The sequence below is a fragment of the Perca fluviatilis genome, chromosome 19 (genome assembly GCF_010015445.1).
Source record: "Perca fluviatilis chromosome 19, GENO_Pfluv_1.0, whole genome shotgun sequence".
NCBI lineage: Eukaryota > Metazoa > Chordata > Actinopteri > Perciformes > Percidae > Perca > Perca fluviatilis.
The window spans coordinates 20,461,678-20,481,608 of record NC_053130.1 but is presented as its reverse complement, the minus strand read 5'-3'; the positions used below and the strand labels follow the sequence as shown (position 1 = coordinate 20,481,608).

At 39.2% G+C, this 19,931-nt stretch overlaps 2 protein-coding genes across 3 annotated transcripts in view; both read left to right on the top strand.

Moving 5' to 3' along the window:
- The first annotated feature begins 2,006 nt into the window (after nucleotides 1–2,006).
- Nucleotides 2,007–10,293, top strand: kcnk1b (potassium channel, subfamily K, member 1b). Its single transcript, XM_039783600.1, has 3 exons — nucleotides 2,007–2,649; nucleotides 4,290–4,685; nucleotides 7,156–10,293. The coding sequence occupies exons 1-3, from the start codon at nucleotides 2,295–2,297 to the stop codon at nucleotides 7,410–7,412; spliced, it is 1,008 nt and encodes a 335-aa protein (XP_039639534.1). The 5' UTR covers nucleotides 2,007–2,294; the 3' UTR covers nucleotides 7,413–10,293.
- Nucleotides 10,294–15,554: 5,261 nt separating this feature from the next.
- The window catches only part of slc35f3b (solute carrier family 35 member F3b), a 54,512-nt gene continuing 50,135 nt past the window's right edge, over nucleotides 15,555–19,931 (top strand). Inside the window, exons 1-2 of one of the 2 annotated variants that reach the window (XM_039784342.1) lie at nucleotides 15,555–15,630; nucleotides 18,254–18,468. In XM_039784342.1, coding sequence (XP_039640276.1) covers nucleotides 15,572–15,630; nucleotides 18,254–18,468 — 274 coding nt within the window. In that variant the 5' untranslated portion in view covers nucleotides 15,555–15,571. Of the gene's footprint in view, nucleotides 15,631–17,224; nucleotides 17,320–18,253; nucleotides 18,469–19,931 lie in introns of those variants that run through there. The other variant, XM_039784341.1, reaches the window with a different exon arrangement.

Below are 19,931 nucleotides of genomic sequence, written 5' to 3'. Positions count from 1 at the left end.
CAAATGTAATATACACAGAAACCCAAGATTATACTAATCAAATTATATTTGTTTGTTTTAAGGCATTAGTTAAAATGAGCAAATCATCTGTGAAATTTAGTTAATATGAATTATAATTTCATTATGAGTTATAATAAACAACTTTAATCTTTAGTGGGTGCTGTAGCCTTGTGAAGACTAAAACTAAACTTTGAATAAGGGACTATAAAATCCAACAATTCATGCTGGTCTTCATCTTTTCATTTCCCTAGAAACACTTTCAGTTATAATAAAAAAAAACATTTCTGACTTTTTTAAGAATGTTATTTTAACACACCTATTCTGGGAGGAAGGAAGGAACTCTTCAGGAAACATAACACCCACTCATAATTCAACATATACAAGTAAGCCCTTCCACAGTGTCAAAAGCTGCACTCAGGTCAAGGAGCAGCAGCAGACTACAGGCAGTTTCAGTTGAGTGACAGGAACAAAGATTGTTGTTGGATAAATGGGCAGTAAATTGGCTCGCAACAGCTGTTCAAGAAGTTTTAATATAAAAGTTAGATTAGATATTGGCCTGTAATTTTTAAGAACTTGTGGCTCAGTATTTGTTTTTGTAAGCAGCGGTTTAATAATAGCGGTTTTAAAAGCTGAGGCCACAGAACCCACGGAAAGCGACATATTAATAATATTAAGAATAGATCTACTTAAAACAGGAAATAGCTCTTAGAGGCAGTGACTGGCAAGGACCTCAGGGGAAATGGTTTGGAACTGTGAGAGACTGCAGTTTATCTGGGTCGCAGTGCCATGTAAGCATCACTGTATACACTGTATAGCCTACTGTCATATCCACCTACCTCATGTATATAAAGCAACCTGTTACACTAATCATCCCATATTTATTCTGACACCCTTTGTACTCTGCACCATTGCACTACTGTATTATCTACATATTTTTTTGCCTTTTCCTGTTCACAGTTCAGGATGGGAGTGCCACTTTGTGAATGAATGACGTCATTCAAGAGCTGGACCTGATTGGTCCTTGTTAGTCAACCAAACTATTTAAGGCTATGGTTGAGGTGAATGTGTGAATTTACCTGATGAAGGTCTGAGACCGAAACGTTGTATTTTTCTTCTAAATAAATTATTGCTTATGTAATGGTCAGTGTGCGGGATTTTCTCTAAACTACTGTATTATCTAACTATAGGCTATTTGTTGATTTATATCTTGCATTAATAATCTAAATCTGTAAAGTAACTAGTAACTAAATCTATTCATTTATGTAGTGGAGTAAAAAGTAGGATTTGCCTCCAAAATGTAATGGAGTAGAGGTATAAGTAGCATACAATAAATTCTCAAGTAAAGTTCAAAAACCTCTGAATTGTAGGCTACTTGTAAGTTTTAGCCTACATTCCAATACTGACAAGAAAATAGGCTAGGCCTATATAGCCTAAATATAAATTTGAGTCCAAACACACTAAAAATCCCCAGGAGTAGGCCTATAGCAGGAGTTTCATTTAATTTAATCTAAAAGTTTATATTAAGGAGTCATTAATCAGTTATTCCTGAAGGTCTGGCAATGCGATAGGCCTACTATTCCTAAACCACGTCTGTCCCATAGACTATAGGCCTATTATATGTCTTTGCACACAACCTGCTCCATTCTGCGCCCTAGGGCGTTTCATTGTCATTGTTCCCGATCAGCATCTTCAGTTACAAAACAACAGGCGAGAAGATAATGACAATAGCTTTCTGACATTTTCGATGGCTTTGAATTGAAACTGAAAGACGTCAAACCGGATCATCAGACTACCTGGGAGGAGAGAGATTCTTACGTCATACAGCCTTTTTCGCAGCCACATCACTTGCTGCCTTCATTGTCATTTGAATCTCGGAAATACCATAATTAACCTACACTCAGTAGCCTTTAACTTAGTGTTTCTGAATAATATAAAATGTAAATTGTAGGCTAGAGTAATATAAATTGAATCATTTTAGGAAGTAGACACCAATGTGCTCTTTTGGCCTATCCCATCGAGGATCTCAGCTTCTCTAGTCAAAATAGCCTACTCTTCTCATCCGAAAATTCGGATATTTCCGACAGCACCTGAAAGCCTCATATGCCAAAGCAGGTTTCGCGGAGGGGGAAGAGAGAATCCTCATTTGAGCTTTGTAACAACATCCTTCTCTTAAGGATATATTTCGCTAAAATAACGTGTGAGGCGGTTGAATTAATAACGTCAGTTTAGTAACCTATTATATTTATATTATAAACCCGTAACGTAACACCGAGGTGATAGGCTACCTCTTGAAAATGCTTCAGTCTCTAGCCAGCAATTCGTGTGTGCGGTTGATACAAAGTCACAAATCGACGTGGTATTTTGTATCTCTAGTCTTGGGGTATATCCTTTATCTCATATTCGGCGCTGTTGTCTTTTCTTCGGTTGAGCTGCCTTATGAAGACCTCTTGCGCCAGGAGCTGAGGGCCATTAAAAAACAGTTCCTCCAGGAAAATGAATGTCTATCCGAAGAACGTCTAGAACGTTTTCTAAAGAAAGCCCTGGATGCCAGTAATTATGGGGTTTCCATCCTCAATAACGCCTCAGCTAACTGGAACTGGGACTTCACCTCTGCGCTGTTTTTTGCGAGCACCGTGCTGTCCACCACAGGTAAGTGCTGGTCACCGCCGATAACCTCAGGCTGGACAGTGTAGCTGATGCATCATGCAGCCGACCAGGTGCGCAAAATAAGATAGAATAGGCCTCTATTTTTTTCAACCAGCATTAATCTTATGTGTGCTCCTGTTTTGGCAAAACATCCTTAGTCTGACCTGGGCCTACTGAATGTAACTATAGTCAGGTAGTGGAAACTAAAATGTTTCATGCAGAATGTGATAGCCTAATTGTAGGGTATTGTTGCCATTTTAGACACATTAGCCTACAATAATTATGTCACTATTTCAATGAGGCCACAAACCTTGCAGTTTCTTGCATTTGCTCTTGATTCTCTGGTTATTTAGGCCTACGGAAGCTAAAGCTATGTGTTCTATCTTGCATTTATGTTGGCACAGCGTACACTGCCTTGCAGTCAGTACAGCCTTTGATAAATATAGCCTTACATTACTGTAAATGAACAGCCCTCTTACAGAATTTACAGTAGGGCCCATATTGCAGTATTCCAGACAGAAGCAGGCCTATATCCAATGCGAGGCACTGAAGCACACACATTTCAGACCGTTCAATATAAACATCGTCTCCCTCTTCCCCCAGGCAATCACATTTTCCAATTTAGGCAAAACCTAAACACATAGTTTTGTAGTTTTTCTTTTAAGGCAGTTTTGCACAACACTGTGCATAGAGTCTTTTCCTCTTATCTTGCTCAAAAGGACATGGCTTGCAAGAGCTTGTCAGCCAGGATACCTAAAGAACTTTGGTCTTACCACAAGGCTGCAGTTATCTCAGAGGTTTCAACATAAATGGTTGTGCTGATACCTAACGGTACAGCAGTGGCTTTCTGGCTGCATGAAACCTTTCCTGTTTTAAGTCTCCTCAAATTTCTGTTGATGGTTAAACAGAGAATTTACAGACATGTAGATCAGATAGAGCTCTGACATTTTTAGTCTCAAAACGTTTTGTGGTTTTGTGACTTTTAATAATTGCAATGGAACTTTCAGAATTATTTTTTTCCCACATTATTTTTTAGCACTAACTAGTTACAAAAAAACGTACCAGACACCATGATGAGATTGCCTTTAATTCTCACCAGAGGAAAACCAGTGTGCAGCCGTACATTGATCTTATTCTTAACAGAAAGTAGTTGCATTGTATTTAATAAATAACAAGCAGAAGCTGAAAGTGAATTGTTTGGGATATTTAACAACACATCACAAGCAAACCTACTGCAATTTCCTCATTTGCACACTCTTGTTAGTGAGCCATGGTATTTTTAACACTCTTTTTGGTCTACTTCACAAGAACATGTAGGTTTTACCAGCAATACCTCCTTCACATTAACATCACTTCGAGACGGTTCTCAGTAATTATCCTCTACCTGCCTGTGAATGCTTTAATTAAGCCTGTACCTTGTTTATTGTCTGTTCCTCTGTTTAATGCATATTATACTTAATTAGCGACTGTCTGTTCCTGTTATTTTATTTCTCAGTTAAATTGGGGCATTAAATTAACATGGTTGCTGAAGAACCTATTTTAGTTTCTATAAGCCAAAAACAGGCTGAATTCCAAACCTGTTGAGATGGAGTGCACACATGTACACATATTAATATTCTTCTGTCCTGTTTGTTTTCCTACAGGATATGGTCACACAGCACCACTGTCCGATGGCGGGAAGGCCTTCTGCATTATCTACTCAATGATTGGCATCCCCTTTACCCTCCTCTTCCTCACTGCTGTGGTGCAAAGGATCATGGTGTTCAGCACGCGGAGGCCGGTCATGTACATCCACAGGCGCTGGGGCCTGTCCAAGCCACTGGTGGCTATCGTACATGCCACTCTGCTCGCCACTTTGGCCGTCTCTTGCTTCTTCCTCATCCCCGCCGCCATCTTCTCAGCGCTGGAAGAGAACTGGAACTTCCTGGAGTCCTTCTACTTCTGCTTCATTTCCCTCAGCACCATCGGTCTGGGTGACTACGTACCTGGAGAGGCCACTAATCAGAGGTTCAGGGAGCTTTACAAAGTGGGGATCACTGGTGAGTGCTGATGATTCTTCGTACTTTGAGCTATTTCCATAGCAAGGTGGTGGCTTACTGTCCATTTTTCATCCTCATTGACGTGTTTGTAGTGAGTCATTGTAAACAGCATATATTTACATTGTCAAACCATTTATGCTGTGAGCCAAAATATATTACAGAACAGACGACAGGCATTGTGTCTGTTTCAGGATCACAGTTCTCCTAAACTCTAACACTTCACGTTGCAAAGAGGATATGAGTGCTTGCTTTGTTTGCACTGGAAGAACAGGAAGCATGCTATCCAGCAAAATAACCCTAATAACATCATATATCATTTGTGCAACATGTAGTATATGGATAGTCTAAATTTGTTCAATTTAATCTTAATGTCTCAGAATTAATGTTAGAATATCCCATATAGCATGTTTTATGATGGTGGACTTTGATCTGCCTGGGTGTGACGCATGTGACACAATCTGCTGGGTCTATTTCTTGACCTGTTTAGTGAAAACGTGTGTAAAAAAAAAAAAAAAAAAAAAAGTAAAAGTTAATAAAGTTAATAAACACATGCGTACAAATACACAGATAGCATTCCAATATATTTGGTTCCTCCTAAGAACATTTTGGTTTTGTATTGGCATAAACTGATGGATAAGATTTTGACTGATTTAGATCAGTTATTGCACTTTACAGCTTTGGGTTATAGACAAAAGGAGATGTGACATATACTTTTACCTGACAGATAAAGTAGGAATTATATTGGTAGCAATATACTTTTGATTTTAAAATAGGTCACTATTACAAAACTAAACAGAAAACAAAAAAATAGAAATCAACCCCTACAGCATTAGAAATGACCTGTCCTGCTCACACAGAGTGCCATGGACATTGTTACAACAGGAAGCATATATTCTGCAAAACCTTTCACTGCAAACTTCTAAACAATGCATAGCTCATTAAAAAGGGTTCAGTTACAAATTCTGTAGCTTTTTCTACACGTTGGATATTTTTAAGCTGGTGTATGCTGCTGAAAAAGCAACATTTTGACATCCTATTTGGTTTTTTTCCATGCTGTTTAAAGGCCTGTTAATCAGTCAGGTAAGAAAACGTAGTGCAGTGCAGGGGACAAAACGAGCCATAGCCTAATGGAGAGCAGCAAGGCATCGATTGCATTTTCTGGGTGATTGTGCAGCTTGCTGCCAGCAGCATTGTCAGTGCTAATAGTGGAAAAAAATAAAGTAAAATTCAATTTCAACCCATGCTCTCTTGACAAGCTGTGGGTGTGCATGAATGTCGAACACTACTGCAGTGAACTGTCATCTGCGCTAAGAGTGGGGGTGTGTGTGTGGTCGCACCAGCCAGAGAGACGTCATTCAGTAGGAAGAGAAGCCTGTGACAGAATGTATTTGTTTCCACAAATAACGCAAGACACATTTGTATAACTTCCTCTGTGAAGAATTACACGTCCGTAACGGACGTGAGTGACCTCATTATTTGGATCATTATAACCGAAGAGCAAGACAATTCATGTTGTTTGTTCAAAGTGTTTTGTTTGTCTTGTTCTGCCCATGCCTTTGATTCTAAGCAGTCACTGCTTTTGTGATAAGCATTTAAGACATAGCACTTCTCTGTGTACATACAGTAACAAAAGGGATTTCTAATGAATTTTAAACAGAAATGCACCTTGGGTTGCTAGGGAGTTGCAAGGGGATTTTTCATGTTAGATGCTGCCAAAGATGGTTTGCTTGTATCAAATGAAAGCAAGTCAGTGAAAGATCAATGAACATCTCACTATTCGACAAAGCACAAGCTCTGTTATAACTTGGTTAGTCACTGCCCTCTTGTGTCAGTGCATGTAAGCAACAGGTTTTGGGACAGTAGTGAAGAAATGCATTACTCGTTAATTAATGACCTTGTTTTTCCAAAAGAATGACTTTTAAATAAATCATAAAATATCTTTTAGAGTCTCACTGTGTAAATACAACAGCAGCTGCCATAGTACAAAAAAAAACATCCGGTAAAATTCTACAGTAATAAAAAAGACATTAGAATAGTATACATTGTGTTAAGTCCATACACTTCTGTGACTGTACTGACCTGGACACATTCAAATCACTTATCAAAACCTACCTCTTTAGATTAGCCTTCACCCTCTAATAATATTACATTTCACTTGCTATTATTTGCTGGTTTTATTGTTTCACTTCTTTTTAATGTGCTTAATGTATTGTTTTTATTGAAAAGTGTCTTTTGAATACCTTGAAAAGCGCTATATAAATAAAATGTGTTATTATTATTATTATTATTATTATTATTATTATAATTATTAAGTCCCATAAAGAAAGGAATATTCAAGTGATTTATTGTCATGGTTATAAAGTTTGTTTTTGGCTGTTGTGATATTTCAATATTTTGTATCATTTAATTATGCTAGTCACTTTGTCTAATTACTCCCTTCTTCTTTTTCCTTCTACATGTGTCTCGTCAGTCTACCTGATCCTGGGTCTGATAGTCATGCTGGTGGTGCTGGAGACCTTCTGCGAGCTGCAGCAACTGAAGCAGCTGAGGAAGATGTTCTACCTGAAGAAGGAGAAGCCGCAGGACCGCCTCGCCATTATGGAGCACGACCACCTGTCCTTCACTACTGTGTCCAACAGAGCCACAGCTTACACTGAGGGAAAACCCCCGACATTTGATAGCGTGCCAACTCTGGCCTCCCCCAATGACGATCCCATGATCCAGTAAACATCGAAACAGCAAACCTCTATTGCAGGATGAAAATGGGAAAGTAGTGGGTAATGCACGCCAGACTGTAAGTAGATAGAATGAGTAGATCAAGGCTCAGCTGTAGGCATTCTGCAAAGCTCAGCCCTGCAAATTTTACTTGTAAAACTAGTTGAGACTATTCAGATCAAGCAAACAAGCTTCTTTATCAAACCACAATACTGACAATATAGGGCTATGCAGGAGAGATTAAATGTATGCACATTAATCAGGGAGAAAATTAATATTTTAACAGTGACTATAAAGACATAGCCAGCGATAAAAGAAAAGCCTTCAGCTGTATTTATGACTCACAGGAGATACGCTCCATTATGAGCTGTGATATTTATTGCATATTTAGGAACATTTTAGAAAATAATTGGTCTCTTAAATCTAGCTGAAAGATAGGGCAGTGCTCTATAGTCTGTGACAAAATAGAACCTAAACATGTACGTATCTTATAAATAGAGATGCTTGACAGGTATGTGGAATGTACATAATCAGGTAAATGTTTTTAGATGTACAGTATAGCTTAAATTAACACACTTGATAAAGATGAGCCAAAGTGTAGCCAACACATAAGAACAGCTGTTTTCCCATTGTGTGTCGACTGACCAAGAGCTTGCAGTCGACCCTGAACAAAGCATCTGAAAGAATAGACAATACATTTTATGACAAAGTTGTCTGAGCTCAGAAAAAGATATCCTGAAAGTATTATTTTTGAATATGATGTGTGCAAACAAAACCCAAAAAACCCAAGAAGAAACTAAGATAAGATAAGATTAGATAACATAGACTATTAATCCCACACTGGGGAAATTCCTGTGCTACAGCAGCTTAAAAGAAAAACATGTACACACATCAAAAGAACTCAAATACACATTACATAGACATAGGAGAAAAAATATGCAGAAAGTATTATAAGAAATAGAAAAAAACATTAAACTCTTTACTCTGCATATAAGAACATAGTTTTACAGTCTGTTTTGCAGCATTTTTGGTTAATCTTTATAGAGACGTTAACTATTCTTGTCGGACTTCACGTTGTCACACACTTCATTGTGAGGGATAATATTTGTCTGCGGGTGGGTGTGTGTTTTCTGTACATGTTGCAGTGCTATTTCAATATCCATGTGTGATGATAAACAGCACTATAATTTATTGATTTATCTGGCTTAATGTGTGCTGGACTGTTTGAAAAGGGAAGTAGAGGTTAGCCTAGCTTAAAAAAAGGGAACCACAGAGTGCTGACTGGCCCGTTGCATTTTACTGTCAATAAAGAGAGCTCAGTTTGCACGTGTACTGGAGCCAGGCAGGAGTACAGGGGGAAAAAACATTACTGTTTGGGATTTCTCAGAGAAAAAAGGGAAATGATTCCAAAGATTTTATCGGTTAAAAAAAGGAGATCTTTTTTAATGGAAAAATAATGGTACTTTTGATGTGGATGATCTGTAAAGGCTCAATAATGGCGCCAACTTAAAAAAAGGCGCAAGATGTCGAAAGAAACTATTTTACTGTATTTACATAATTTGAATGTAGAAATGTATATTTTTTGACATGAGAAAGATTTAAAACACTTAGTAATTAATGAAAGTAATTCACTACTAGAAACGGTGCATTAGGGAAACTTGAAACTATAAGTTCAAGCAGCAGGAGTGCAGCTAAAACATTCCAGTTCTCTTTATCTACATCGGATTTGCTCATCAATCAAGAATAACTTTCCAAGAATTTACATACTAAACTTGCAAGTTTGTATGACTTTTTACTGTGTTTTTTTTTTTTTTTCAAAGATTTGTATCTGAAGGAAAAATGTTGTCACAGAAGTACTTAATTTCATCCCTTTATCCGTCCTGCAATATTCCGCTTGGCACAAATAGATACCCAAACGTACAGTGTAGCATACTGCTGCAATACAGACTTATTTGTCATGGATCCTATTTTAGTACGTTTAAGACATGCATTTGTTATACATTTGAACTATATCTCAGTATCTGTGTGGAGCTGAAGTTCTAAACTCATCTTTCTCTGCTACATCGCCACATCTTGAATGTAACCTTCTTTATGCCGTTTGCTACAGCAAGATTTAAGGCCTGCACAGAGTGCAGCATTACGCCTTGCTGCTCAGCTGGCTCTGTCAGTTTAGTGATGACAAGTTGATTAGAAAACAATGTTTTCATGACCGCTTGCAAAATTAGCGTTAAGTGCGTCATCATCTGAGTTACTCACTGATCTTTAATATTGTATTTTATAGATCTGTGGGATTGTAGTTTTCTTTTTCATTTTTTCACCAGTCTGGGCCTTTGTGTAAACTGTGAAGCATTGCAGCTGTTCATATTATCTGCTGAGAAAAAAAGGAGAACTTCATTTTTGCCAAGCTGGGGTTGCTCTTTTACTGTAAGATGTTTCATTGTTTTGTAGATACATTAAAATAGATTGATGTCAAGGCTTTTACCCTTGACATCCCACCCCAGCATTACTGTTTTCGACAGTGTTTGTCACGCACATACAGTTTGTCTTGAGGGTGAGAGCTGTCAGGTAAAGTAGTTCTGTTCAGGGAGAAAATGTTGTGTCAAGGATTACAAATGGAAGCACACTGACATTATTTATTTATGCTGACAAAAGTAACACATTTAGGCAATTTGGAATCACAGGTTTCTGTACATAGATTTTCAGTTGTTTTAGTGCATACTGTAGATTCATATGCATTGATGAGTATTTTAGTGTTACAATACCAATTTTGTAATACAGGATTGCCATGGAGCACCTAGGTTTTCTGTAATATTCATTTTAGCATAAAAAGTGAATCCATGAACTGTAAAATATCAGTGTGTCTTAAATAAAGTGTTGGTTTATTATTACGTAATCTGACTTTTTTTTAATCTTTTCCCACTGACTGTATTATCTAGAGCTAGTACTGTACGTATGTTCAATGCCAATCGAAACTAGCTGATCCAGTGGGAGGTCATTGTTTTTGTGCTCGGCTGTGTCCCTGCAGCAACACGTGTGCTTATATAACATGCAGTTACCATAAAAGTGTACTTCAAATGAATACAATTAAGGTTGAGAGTTGTGGATAATTGCCAGGCTTTTCCATATACAAAACACTTGGGTGAATTGTAAAGAAGAGCAGAATAAATGGCAATGAATGTGATTATCTGTTGCGTCTTGGGTAGCATTTTTTTGTTTATTTGTTACTACTGTAAAATACTATTAAGTCATTTGTCTTATCTTTGAATATGAAATGGAGGTGTGGACCTCATCATTGTCTCCAACATAGAAGAGCAGTAATTAAAGTTGGAGGTGAACAAGAGGTCCACAGATATCCCAGCCATTAATTAACAAGAAATGCTTTCTTATTTGAGCATACAAAGCAATGATTTGCACATCAGACACATTATATGTGGCACTTCATAAAAGAGGGGACATTGGTAGCTGTTGAAGGACACTGATTTATGATAAGAACCTGTGAAGACAACAACAAAGCTCTAAAATGTGCAGTATATATTAGTGGCTTTGGTATTACTGTACTATATCTAGCACACAGAAATACATAGAAAATGAAACGAAATGAAAAATGTAGGTGTATTCAGTTTAAATTATCTGATTTCCACCTTATTCATCCTGGTATTACAGAATACATTGTATTTTATTGCCCCGGGCATCATACAGTATGTCTCAGAGGAAAGTGAATTGATTATGGTGTGTTTAAGGTGCTGAAGACAATACAACACTTTTTATTCAACAGCTGTAACTCTTGTTGATCAGAAGTGTAATTAGCTCTGACGTGCAGTCACTGCTGAGCCACTGAGCCGACAACCATGCTATCAAGTTGAGCTACCTGAATAAAGATGAGGCAAAGGCAGCTCCTGGCAAAGTATTCATTGGATGCACGTTATGAGAACACAATTAGCTGTGGGCGCACAGTGCACAGTAATTGAAAATAACTGTTGAGGATTCATTTACATAATGGGATTGTAAAAAAAAATATTGTGATCAGATCAAAATCCCTGCTTTGAAGTACACACGCATGCTTGAATGTGTATTATATTATGCACTGTACATTTCTGGAAGTTAATTATAATAATCTGCAGCCTGGTAAATGTCGATAAATGAGTTTCTTGAGTTACATACCTGTTCACATATAAAAAACAAACAAAACAAAAACAATGTTGAATACTCAGAGGGGAGAGCATCCCCTTGCTGGAAATGAAACATTCTGCATGCACAAGCAAAGTCTGTATCTTACAGCAAAATGAGACTGCATTTACTGACTCTAGAGACTCAACAATGCCACAACTTTTCTCTACTTAATTTGTTTTTCATTTGTTCCCACACGCAACCATGCACATACAGTACAGTTGTCAGTAGACGACGCCAGGCTGTCAGTCAGGAGTGTATCAAGCAGAACAGGACTATGCCCTGAAGGCACATCTCTACACACTGGAATGAAATGTTCCTGCCGGTCCTTGTCATTAATATTGCTATTTGATCTTTTTGCATCATTCATATGCACACAGGAAACTACCATAGCCTGAGCTGTGAAGATAAAAAAGAAGGTAGCCTCACACTGCAATAATTTTGCATCTATGTGCTGAAAGTGAGAAATGCATAATTTCCCTGAACCTAAAGCTTTTCTTTAAGAAATCCGGATGTGCCCTTGGTTGCATTACTGTACAAATAATTCATGTGTTCTGTTTTGCATGTGTATCAAACAGCCACTCCAGCAAAGCCCAAGAGTAACACACACTGCAGCAAAATATGTGATGCTTGACATTTCATCAGTCAGGTTTTTCAACAAGTCCACTGTTGCAACTTTGGCTCCTCATTTGCCAGTGGTCCAGAGACTCAGGGGTCACCCAGGACAGGAGTTGGGTTGGACTGAGGCGGTGACTGGCATCTACCCTATAGCACCGCTTTCTGGTGGTGGAGCAACTCTATTTATATCCTGACACACACACTGGGACTATGGGAATGCAGGAGGCCTCAAGCACAAACATTCCCCACTGCCAACTCTGTAACTGCTCTCCTTTGCTACTGGAAACACTGCTTTCATTTTGGTGGAGTAAAGGGATTGTAGATTATATTTTCTAAATCATAGTGTGGATTTGCTTGAATTAATGTACCCAATTTGAGGGTGTGGTAGTGCACAACAGTCCTATTTTCTTGGCGTAGAAGGCATGTATATATACAGTATGTTCAGAAATGCACCAGGAAACACAGCAGGACATACACACTGCCCCAGTTAACTCTGTCTTGAATGTATAAGATGTGAGACAAACTGACAGGACCAGAAGAAGGGAGAAGAGAAGAGAGTGAGGGGGGAAGGGGGTGGGGGTGAATTGATGCTGCAGCCGTTCTCTCTCTCTTGCAAATATTCTGCAGTTAAACCTCCATCGCTGCAATGTGTCATGTTTAGAGAACATCAGGACTCACAGTTGGCTCCCCTCATGTTTCAGACAAAGAAGACACATGCACCTTTATTAGGTGCTGAATAACAAATATGAATATATGAAAAGGGGAACAGCACAAAAACTGTATCCTGCTGTAGTTTTCCCGGGGGTTCAGATTTCTGACGAAAGCCGTTACAGGTCGTCATGCTGAAACGTTTAAAGCAACTCTTGGGTATGCAACAGCACGATGCACATTTTTCTTTCTTTTCCACTTTAAAATCCCACTGAGATATGAGTATGATATCCAGATGTAATGACAACTAATTGAAGAAGAAATGACTTGTTTTAAGTGGCAAATGTCAGACAACCTTCAGGGCTGAGAAGCATAGTGTCGAGTTTCCCCTCGCCGACATGGAGTGACCAATTACTCTGAATCCCTTTTGGCAAATTGGGCAAAGAATATGCAGCTCAGACATTTATAACAGGAGAGGTGCACGCTGTCTTAGACACCAAAAAACAAGAGGATTTACGTGTCAAAAACAGATCTAATATTTTTCAATGTATTAAAAACATGTTTTATTTATGACAATGGCTGTGAATGTTTAATGGTAAAAGGTAGTCATTCAATTAGAGGGTGGCCCAGTTCAGTCACCGGTTATACTGATGTCTGTAAGCAAAGCAGAGTTTATCATCTATGTGTAAATTAAAAACATTTTAAAAAAAACATCCTGTGTGAACTATATGTCAAGCTAAAAAGCACCTCTGAAGTTGCAGTTTCCTGCTTTTTCATGACTTTTCATTTAATATTAATAGCAGCACAACAGAGAAGGGACTATGCGTGGATACTTCTAGAACTTTAATCATGTATTTTTTTATTTTTGTCATTTGTCAGCAAAACTAAAAAGGGAACATCTAAGAATGGAAATCGGGGCAGTTAAGTCTGGCCAGAAAAGAAGACTGAAGATTGCAATTTTTTCTTCCCACTGGAGCTGTTTGCCTCTGCAGCTAACTGGTTCGCAAGGTTGACACATAATAGCGTCTGCTGGTCCTCTCATCCACGGAGATTCTGGCTATCATCCAGCTGTGTGTCAGCCTTACCAATAATGGCAGCTAAATAACAAATATACCCTAAAGAAATCACACAGGCCCTTTGGGACTACAGGGTGCCAATTCCATAAAGGTTATGTTTTCTCCTGGCTGAAATAACATTTCTTCCTTAGCAACAGAGGAATAGATGTGTCTCTCTGGATTATAACAATACATTGCTCCTCATGTTGGCATATGCAAAAGTCGCTAATCAAATGCTGAGTAATAATGAGATATAAAATGTTCATAAAACTTAAGAAGTAAGTACTTAAATACACTATGAATGTGACCTTTTCACTGGGCTTAGAGTGTCACTTCTCCATCTGCATTGGCCAATCAGCAGTGGCCTGTCACACTGTTTCCAGGCTGACCGCTGCATTAAATATTGATGGTGAGAAGACAGAGGATATACATCTTCTTCTTTTTTTTATTGTATGAAACTGGACACAGGAGGGTAAGAGAAATAATGGAATTAGGTTTATAACACACTGGCTTTTGTTTCTGATTAAGTGCTCATACAAGTTTTTGAGAATACAGAAAGGACCTAAAGGGGAGGTTATGATGAAGGATAGTGAAATATTTATCCCGCTCTTGCACTGTTTTTACCATGACTACAGACACCACAAGTAACCTGGATTACTCGATTTCTCAGGATGTAGAGCTTCCTTGAGAAATGTGCCTTATTAAAGTAAGCCCTTCTCACAGAAGACATTTTGTCATGTCAGTAGGAAAAGCACAGGTGTAGATATTAAAATTAATGATGGCAGAATTCCATTTAGCTGCTTTAGTTTCGGGGCTCATTGTCACACTGCCATGACTTAGTGGGACACTTGAATAGAACAGAGCCATCGTTAAAGTTATCACTGCTGTGAAAAAGGCCTTATAACAAATCACTTCAAGAACATCTGTGAAGTATATCTTTGCCCTCTATCAGGACCACGGGCTGATAATGTTACCATCAAGGTACAGTAATTGTTCTCATAAAAAATGACACAATTCATCCATATAATATTTTTTTTTTTTTGCACAACAGCAATGTTGATGTGTCATAGCAGAAAAAGTACAGGTGTAACTAATAACATTAATGATGGCTGCATTCAATTTAGGTGAGTCAGTTCCACGACCCAAGCATGGTGCATGCTGACTCACTGGAATGACTGGGACATGCAATGGAGCATAGTCATTGTTATACCTATTAATTACACGAGCACTTTTCAAGTCAAAATGTTTGCTGTGAAAGAGAACCATTACACCTGGACATATGGAAATAAACTGATAATTTGAAAACTTTAAAGTTTAAACTTAATAACTGTTTCTCACAGGGAAGGTTTCCACATTATTTAGTTTGGGTAAAGCAGAAGGTCGAACAGTGAGAATTGATTTGGCGTTGGCTAAGATGTGAAGTTGAGAGAGAGGTGCATTATGCTAGATGAACCTGATCCTGTCCTCCCTAAGACTGCCGATGGGAGTTGTTGACCCGCTTATTGATGACTATAGACTCCAGTTTTTTGCTCAAGTAAGCACAGGTCCCCCCCCCCCACCCCTCCCACTGTGTGGATGTGAAAGGTGTGGCTGGTCATTGATCCATGCAAAACCTGTCTACAAAAAACAGTCGGTGTTCTTGTGCAGCTCTCTGCAGTCTGGAGCTCACAGAATGCCGACGCAATGCAGCCAGTGGACCACAGAACTGGGACCTTTGGGCGACACTACCCCCTTCATGCAAGGTAGAGCTCGACTCGGGGTTTTATTATTCATATTATACTTTACCTAAGGAGTCCACCAGCATTTCAAGATTATAGCAGGGCCTGTATTTCAAAGGTCTGTGTGAACTGAGGCAGAAAAGAAACAGCAGAAATGTTATTTCTGTTTAATGCCACAGATCACAGACGACTACAGAGAAATGGTTGATTGCAACCAATCAGAGTAATGGTTCAAGTAATTGGGTAATCATGTTCACTGGTGGTGATTATATAATTAAAATCAAGTATCTGACTTTGTTTTGACCTTTCAGAAGTGTGATCTGTGCAACAACAACATTACAAGTAGTGCGTTTTTCAAACTCTCTCGTGTTAATATGAAAAAGAACCATGATTGTCAACTGATGAAGATAAAGATGAGCTACATTTCATGAACATTTTGCTTAAATGTGGCAAAGTTTAGAAGTCTAAAAGAACCTAAGCAGTATGTGTAGATCCAACAATGAGGAAAAGGGGAACCCATTGGCCTGTGAATTGTTGAAAAAGCTATAGTTGCTTGAAAAAAGTTATTTGGTAACAGCGGTATGTTTCACATCTGTGCTGAAAAACATCTAAAACCGTCTGGGCTTGTGCAGTCAATATGTCTGTGATATTCTGCACCATAATGGAGGGACATATGTTCTTTTTCATCCACACAGCACCGGAAAGGAAAAGTATAACAACAATTACCAGGAAAGCAACTTGTCTGTCTTTTGACTGATCCATTGACATAAAATGTTTGGGGTAAAATGAACTTGATTACCTAACACATAAACAGGAGTTTTATTGTTAGACAGATGCTAATATCAGCTAGACAATTGTACCTCTGCCTCACATTCCTATCCCCTTTTTCGCTTGATAGTCTTTTAAATACCAGCCAGAATACGTTACTGTTCTGAGCCATAAATAATTGGCACTATCAGATCAAAAATAAAACACCTACTTCACACTTTAAAGTAAGGATATGTGTGCTTTTTTCATCTTGAGCCTGGGAGACTTGCTGTGCCTGTCCAAATGTGACAGTTTTAGGGAAAAGGACCAGAAAGACCTCATTTGCAAAGTATGACTGCATGCTGTCGATGTTAATGATTGGACTTTTCGAGCCAAAAACCCAAAGAAAAATACAGATACTTTACATCAGCTACAAGGAAGAGAGCTGTATAAGTGCAGATATGTGCAGATTGAGATTCAGGGCCCACCGGGGGTCTTTTTGGAGACTAGGAAGGAAAGCAAATTCTTTTATCTTGTGTTTCACCAAAGAAGAGAGTGTACTATGTGCATATATTTGTATGACCTACTGGTACTGACGTGGTGGTTCAGGTACAATTCATTCTCTCTGTATTTCGGATTTGCAGATCATGATAATTCTAGTAAATCCGGTAGATGGCGCTGTTGCAGTGCCTCCAGGACCCAGCAGCAGCATCCAGAGCACAGCGCACCCTTTTGTTAAAACAGTCTCTACCGTAGTGGCCAGGCATATATGTTGGTGGGGCTGAGAAGAAGCAGGACGATAGTACTTGTCTCCGTCAGTCTCGATGAGGATTTAGATTTACAGTAGCTGCCCTTCTTAGTGGCCTTAAGGATGTATGGTGATGGAGAGGGCCGTGTGTGGGACCGGGTCGGACGGCCCCACCGGGACTGTATGTACTACCTTGGACCTCCTACCTTGATGCCGATGTAAGACATGTAAACTTTTACAAAAGCATTGCAGCCATGCGACTGGAGGCAGGGCCATACCTGTTGCGCACTTGATTTCGTAGGCGCATTTATAAAGTATTGACTTTAAAGGGCACAGGTGTTAACAGTAGCCTAATAGCTGTAGAGTTTTCTTCTCTGTGAATTTTATTGATGTTCTATATTCAACTCAGGACTTTTTGTTAATTGTTGGGAGTCAGATTGCAATTATATATATCATGATTATACGGGCTATTGGATTAGGATATGGCAGCACAGGGTGTAAAGTAAATCATGTTTTGCTTTCACGTTTCATAACAGCTGAGAGGCTGTCAGGTCACCACTGTGCCTTATGGTACATCGTACTACATAGCTTTATTGGTGCAATATTTAACCATTCTTTTTCGTTTTATCTCACCTGCTGGACACAAAATAAGTATTTTCCCCTTCTGCATGATAACATGATATTTGATAGGCTCTACCGTGTAGTAAGCTGCGTGCAGTTTGTGCTCCATTGCCTCTACATGTAGGATACGAAGCACGGAGCTGTCACAAGTGTCCCGTCTCCGTCTCTACAAATCACTCCTGATCGATTCATTAGTTTCAGATTCCTATAAGCCTATAATCAGAGCTGCAGTGCACAGTGCATAGTATACAGCAGTTGCAGGAGCAGTCACTTTCGCTTAGTGTCTTTCATAGTGTTGTTGTGCGGACTGCAGGGCCAGTGAAGGATGATGATTTCTGTACAAGAGAGGAGCTGCAGGGGCCCTTAACGCCGGTCTCTGTGGAACATTCAACAGTATACTTTCCGGCTTTAGCCAACGAGAACTCGTGTCTTATCAAGTCATATACATGGGTTTATAGGCTTCCCTTTCTTTTCACTAAGCTGTTTCACTTTTGTCTTATAACTCCGGCCACCCTTGTTCTCTCTTCCCAGCGGGATGCGCAAGTCGCCCGACGTCAGCCCGAGAAGGCTTTCGGACATCAGCCCTCAGCTCAGACAGCTCAAGTACCTGGTGGTGGACGAGGCCATCAAAGAGGACCTCAAGTCCTCGCGCTCATTTGAGGACATCAACAGCGCGTCCATAGAGGAGCGAATATTGCGAATAACCGGCTATTATGGATATCAGCCTTGGAGTGGAAGCTACAAGAGTGAGTCAGTTTGCATGCATGGAGCTGTTAACTTCTGTGACTATGATGTGGTAGGCCTACATAGTGGCCAATACGTCTACTTTATCTATATAGGCTATGCACTGCTGGCCATGCATATTAGTCCTTGGCACCGATTGGATTTCAGATAACATTAGAGTAGCCTATTGATGATAGTGATCAGATAAAAAGTTCAGATTTCTTTGGAGGTGCACCTTGATGGTGTGCTCTTACTGCCATGGACTGCCAGGAGTGGGGAACACTGGTTCAATAATTGCATGTGAGAGAATGGAAAGCATTTACAGGTTTCACATTGTTACTGTGAAAGTTCACAGGACAATGGAAATCACCCAGTTCATGCATGTTTAACCAACCAGAAGCACATTTAGACATTTGGGCCCCCTGAATGTAAAGCAGTGTGATGTGTCCCCCTTGAATCCCACCACTCATTCTTTCTATCCATCCTTTCATCCTCATCCTTTACATTAACTTGGTATTATTGCAAAGTGAGGGCTGGTGTGCCAAGTACAGTGTGTGTGATGCGCAGAACAAGAAGAGAGCGTGTCTGAATAAGAATACACATGGTGTCAACTTTATATTGCTCAACTTCATCATTATTTCCCACTTAATCTAAATTTGCACACTCTGATAATTAGTTGCTAAAGCATCAGAGTTGCCTTGCTGCAGACAGTGGAGCTAATGTTTGCTTCACTGGACTTTGATGAGCTCGGAGCCAAACAGTGGGAGTGGTGCTCGGAGCGGTTGATTCTTTGAAGAAAAGAAGCTTGTCAACGCAGCTTTTATTTTCCTCTCTCATTTCATTTCTCTGCATCGTCTCTGTGGTGATGGATTACAGTCTTGCTTCCTTTGCTCTGTCTTCATAGGATCTCTATCTTGCTTTGTGTTGAAACAACTGTCAATCTTCTGTACATTTGTCTGTTATTGCTGCTCTGATGTGAATACATTCAGTAGTGTTTTGCCAGTTGATGACCTATAACTGGATAGCTGGTGGAACATTTTGTAAATTTCATATGAGAAACTGCAATATTAAAGAGCTGCAAGGCTACTTTAAAATTCATAGGCCTATACCTAAATTAACACTGCAGACTTTATAGAACAGCTGCTGTTCAGGTCTGAATTTGTCTTTACTTTTTTGGTATCTACTGGTGCTGGAACATAGGAAGAGGTAGTCAAGTAAAGTGGAATATTCAACTTTGGCCTGATTGAATTGGGGGTGTCCAAGAGATATGCATATTTGTTTACTTTAGATGAAATACTTTATTGTGTCATCAGCGAGGGCCCTCTGGCTGCCAAAGCAACTGTAGTTAAAGTGTCTATAATTAATTCATTTTCAGTTTGTGTTGATTCTAGCCACCATTTTGGACAAAAGCGGTAGTGTTTTTACCTCGCCTGCTGTCATATAGATCTTTTCTTTACAGTGATGTATTGCCCACTGTATATTAATG

Excerpts from the sequence above, each read along its gene's own strand:
- kcnk1b (XM_039783600.1), top strand. The coding sequence starts at position 2,295 with ATGCTTCAGTCTCTAGCCAGCAATTCGTGTGTGCGGTTGATACAAAGT. Across the intron at positions 2,650-4,289 it reads CACCGTGCTGTCCACCACAG|GATATGGTCACACAGCACCA; the intron begins GTAAGTGCTGGT and ends GTTTTCCTACAG. Across the intron at positions 4,686-7,155 it reads TTACAAAGTGGGGATCACTG|TCTACCTGATCCTGGGTCTG; the intron begins GTGAGTGCTGAT and ends GTGTCTCGTCAG.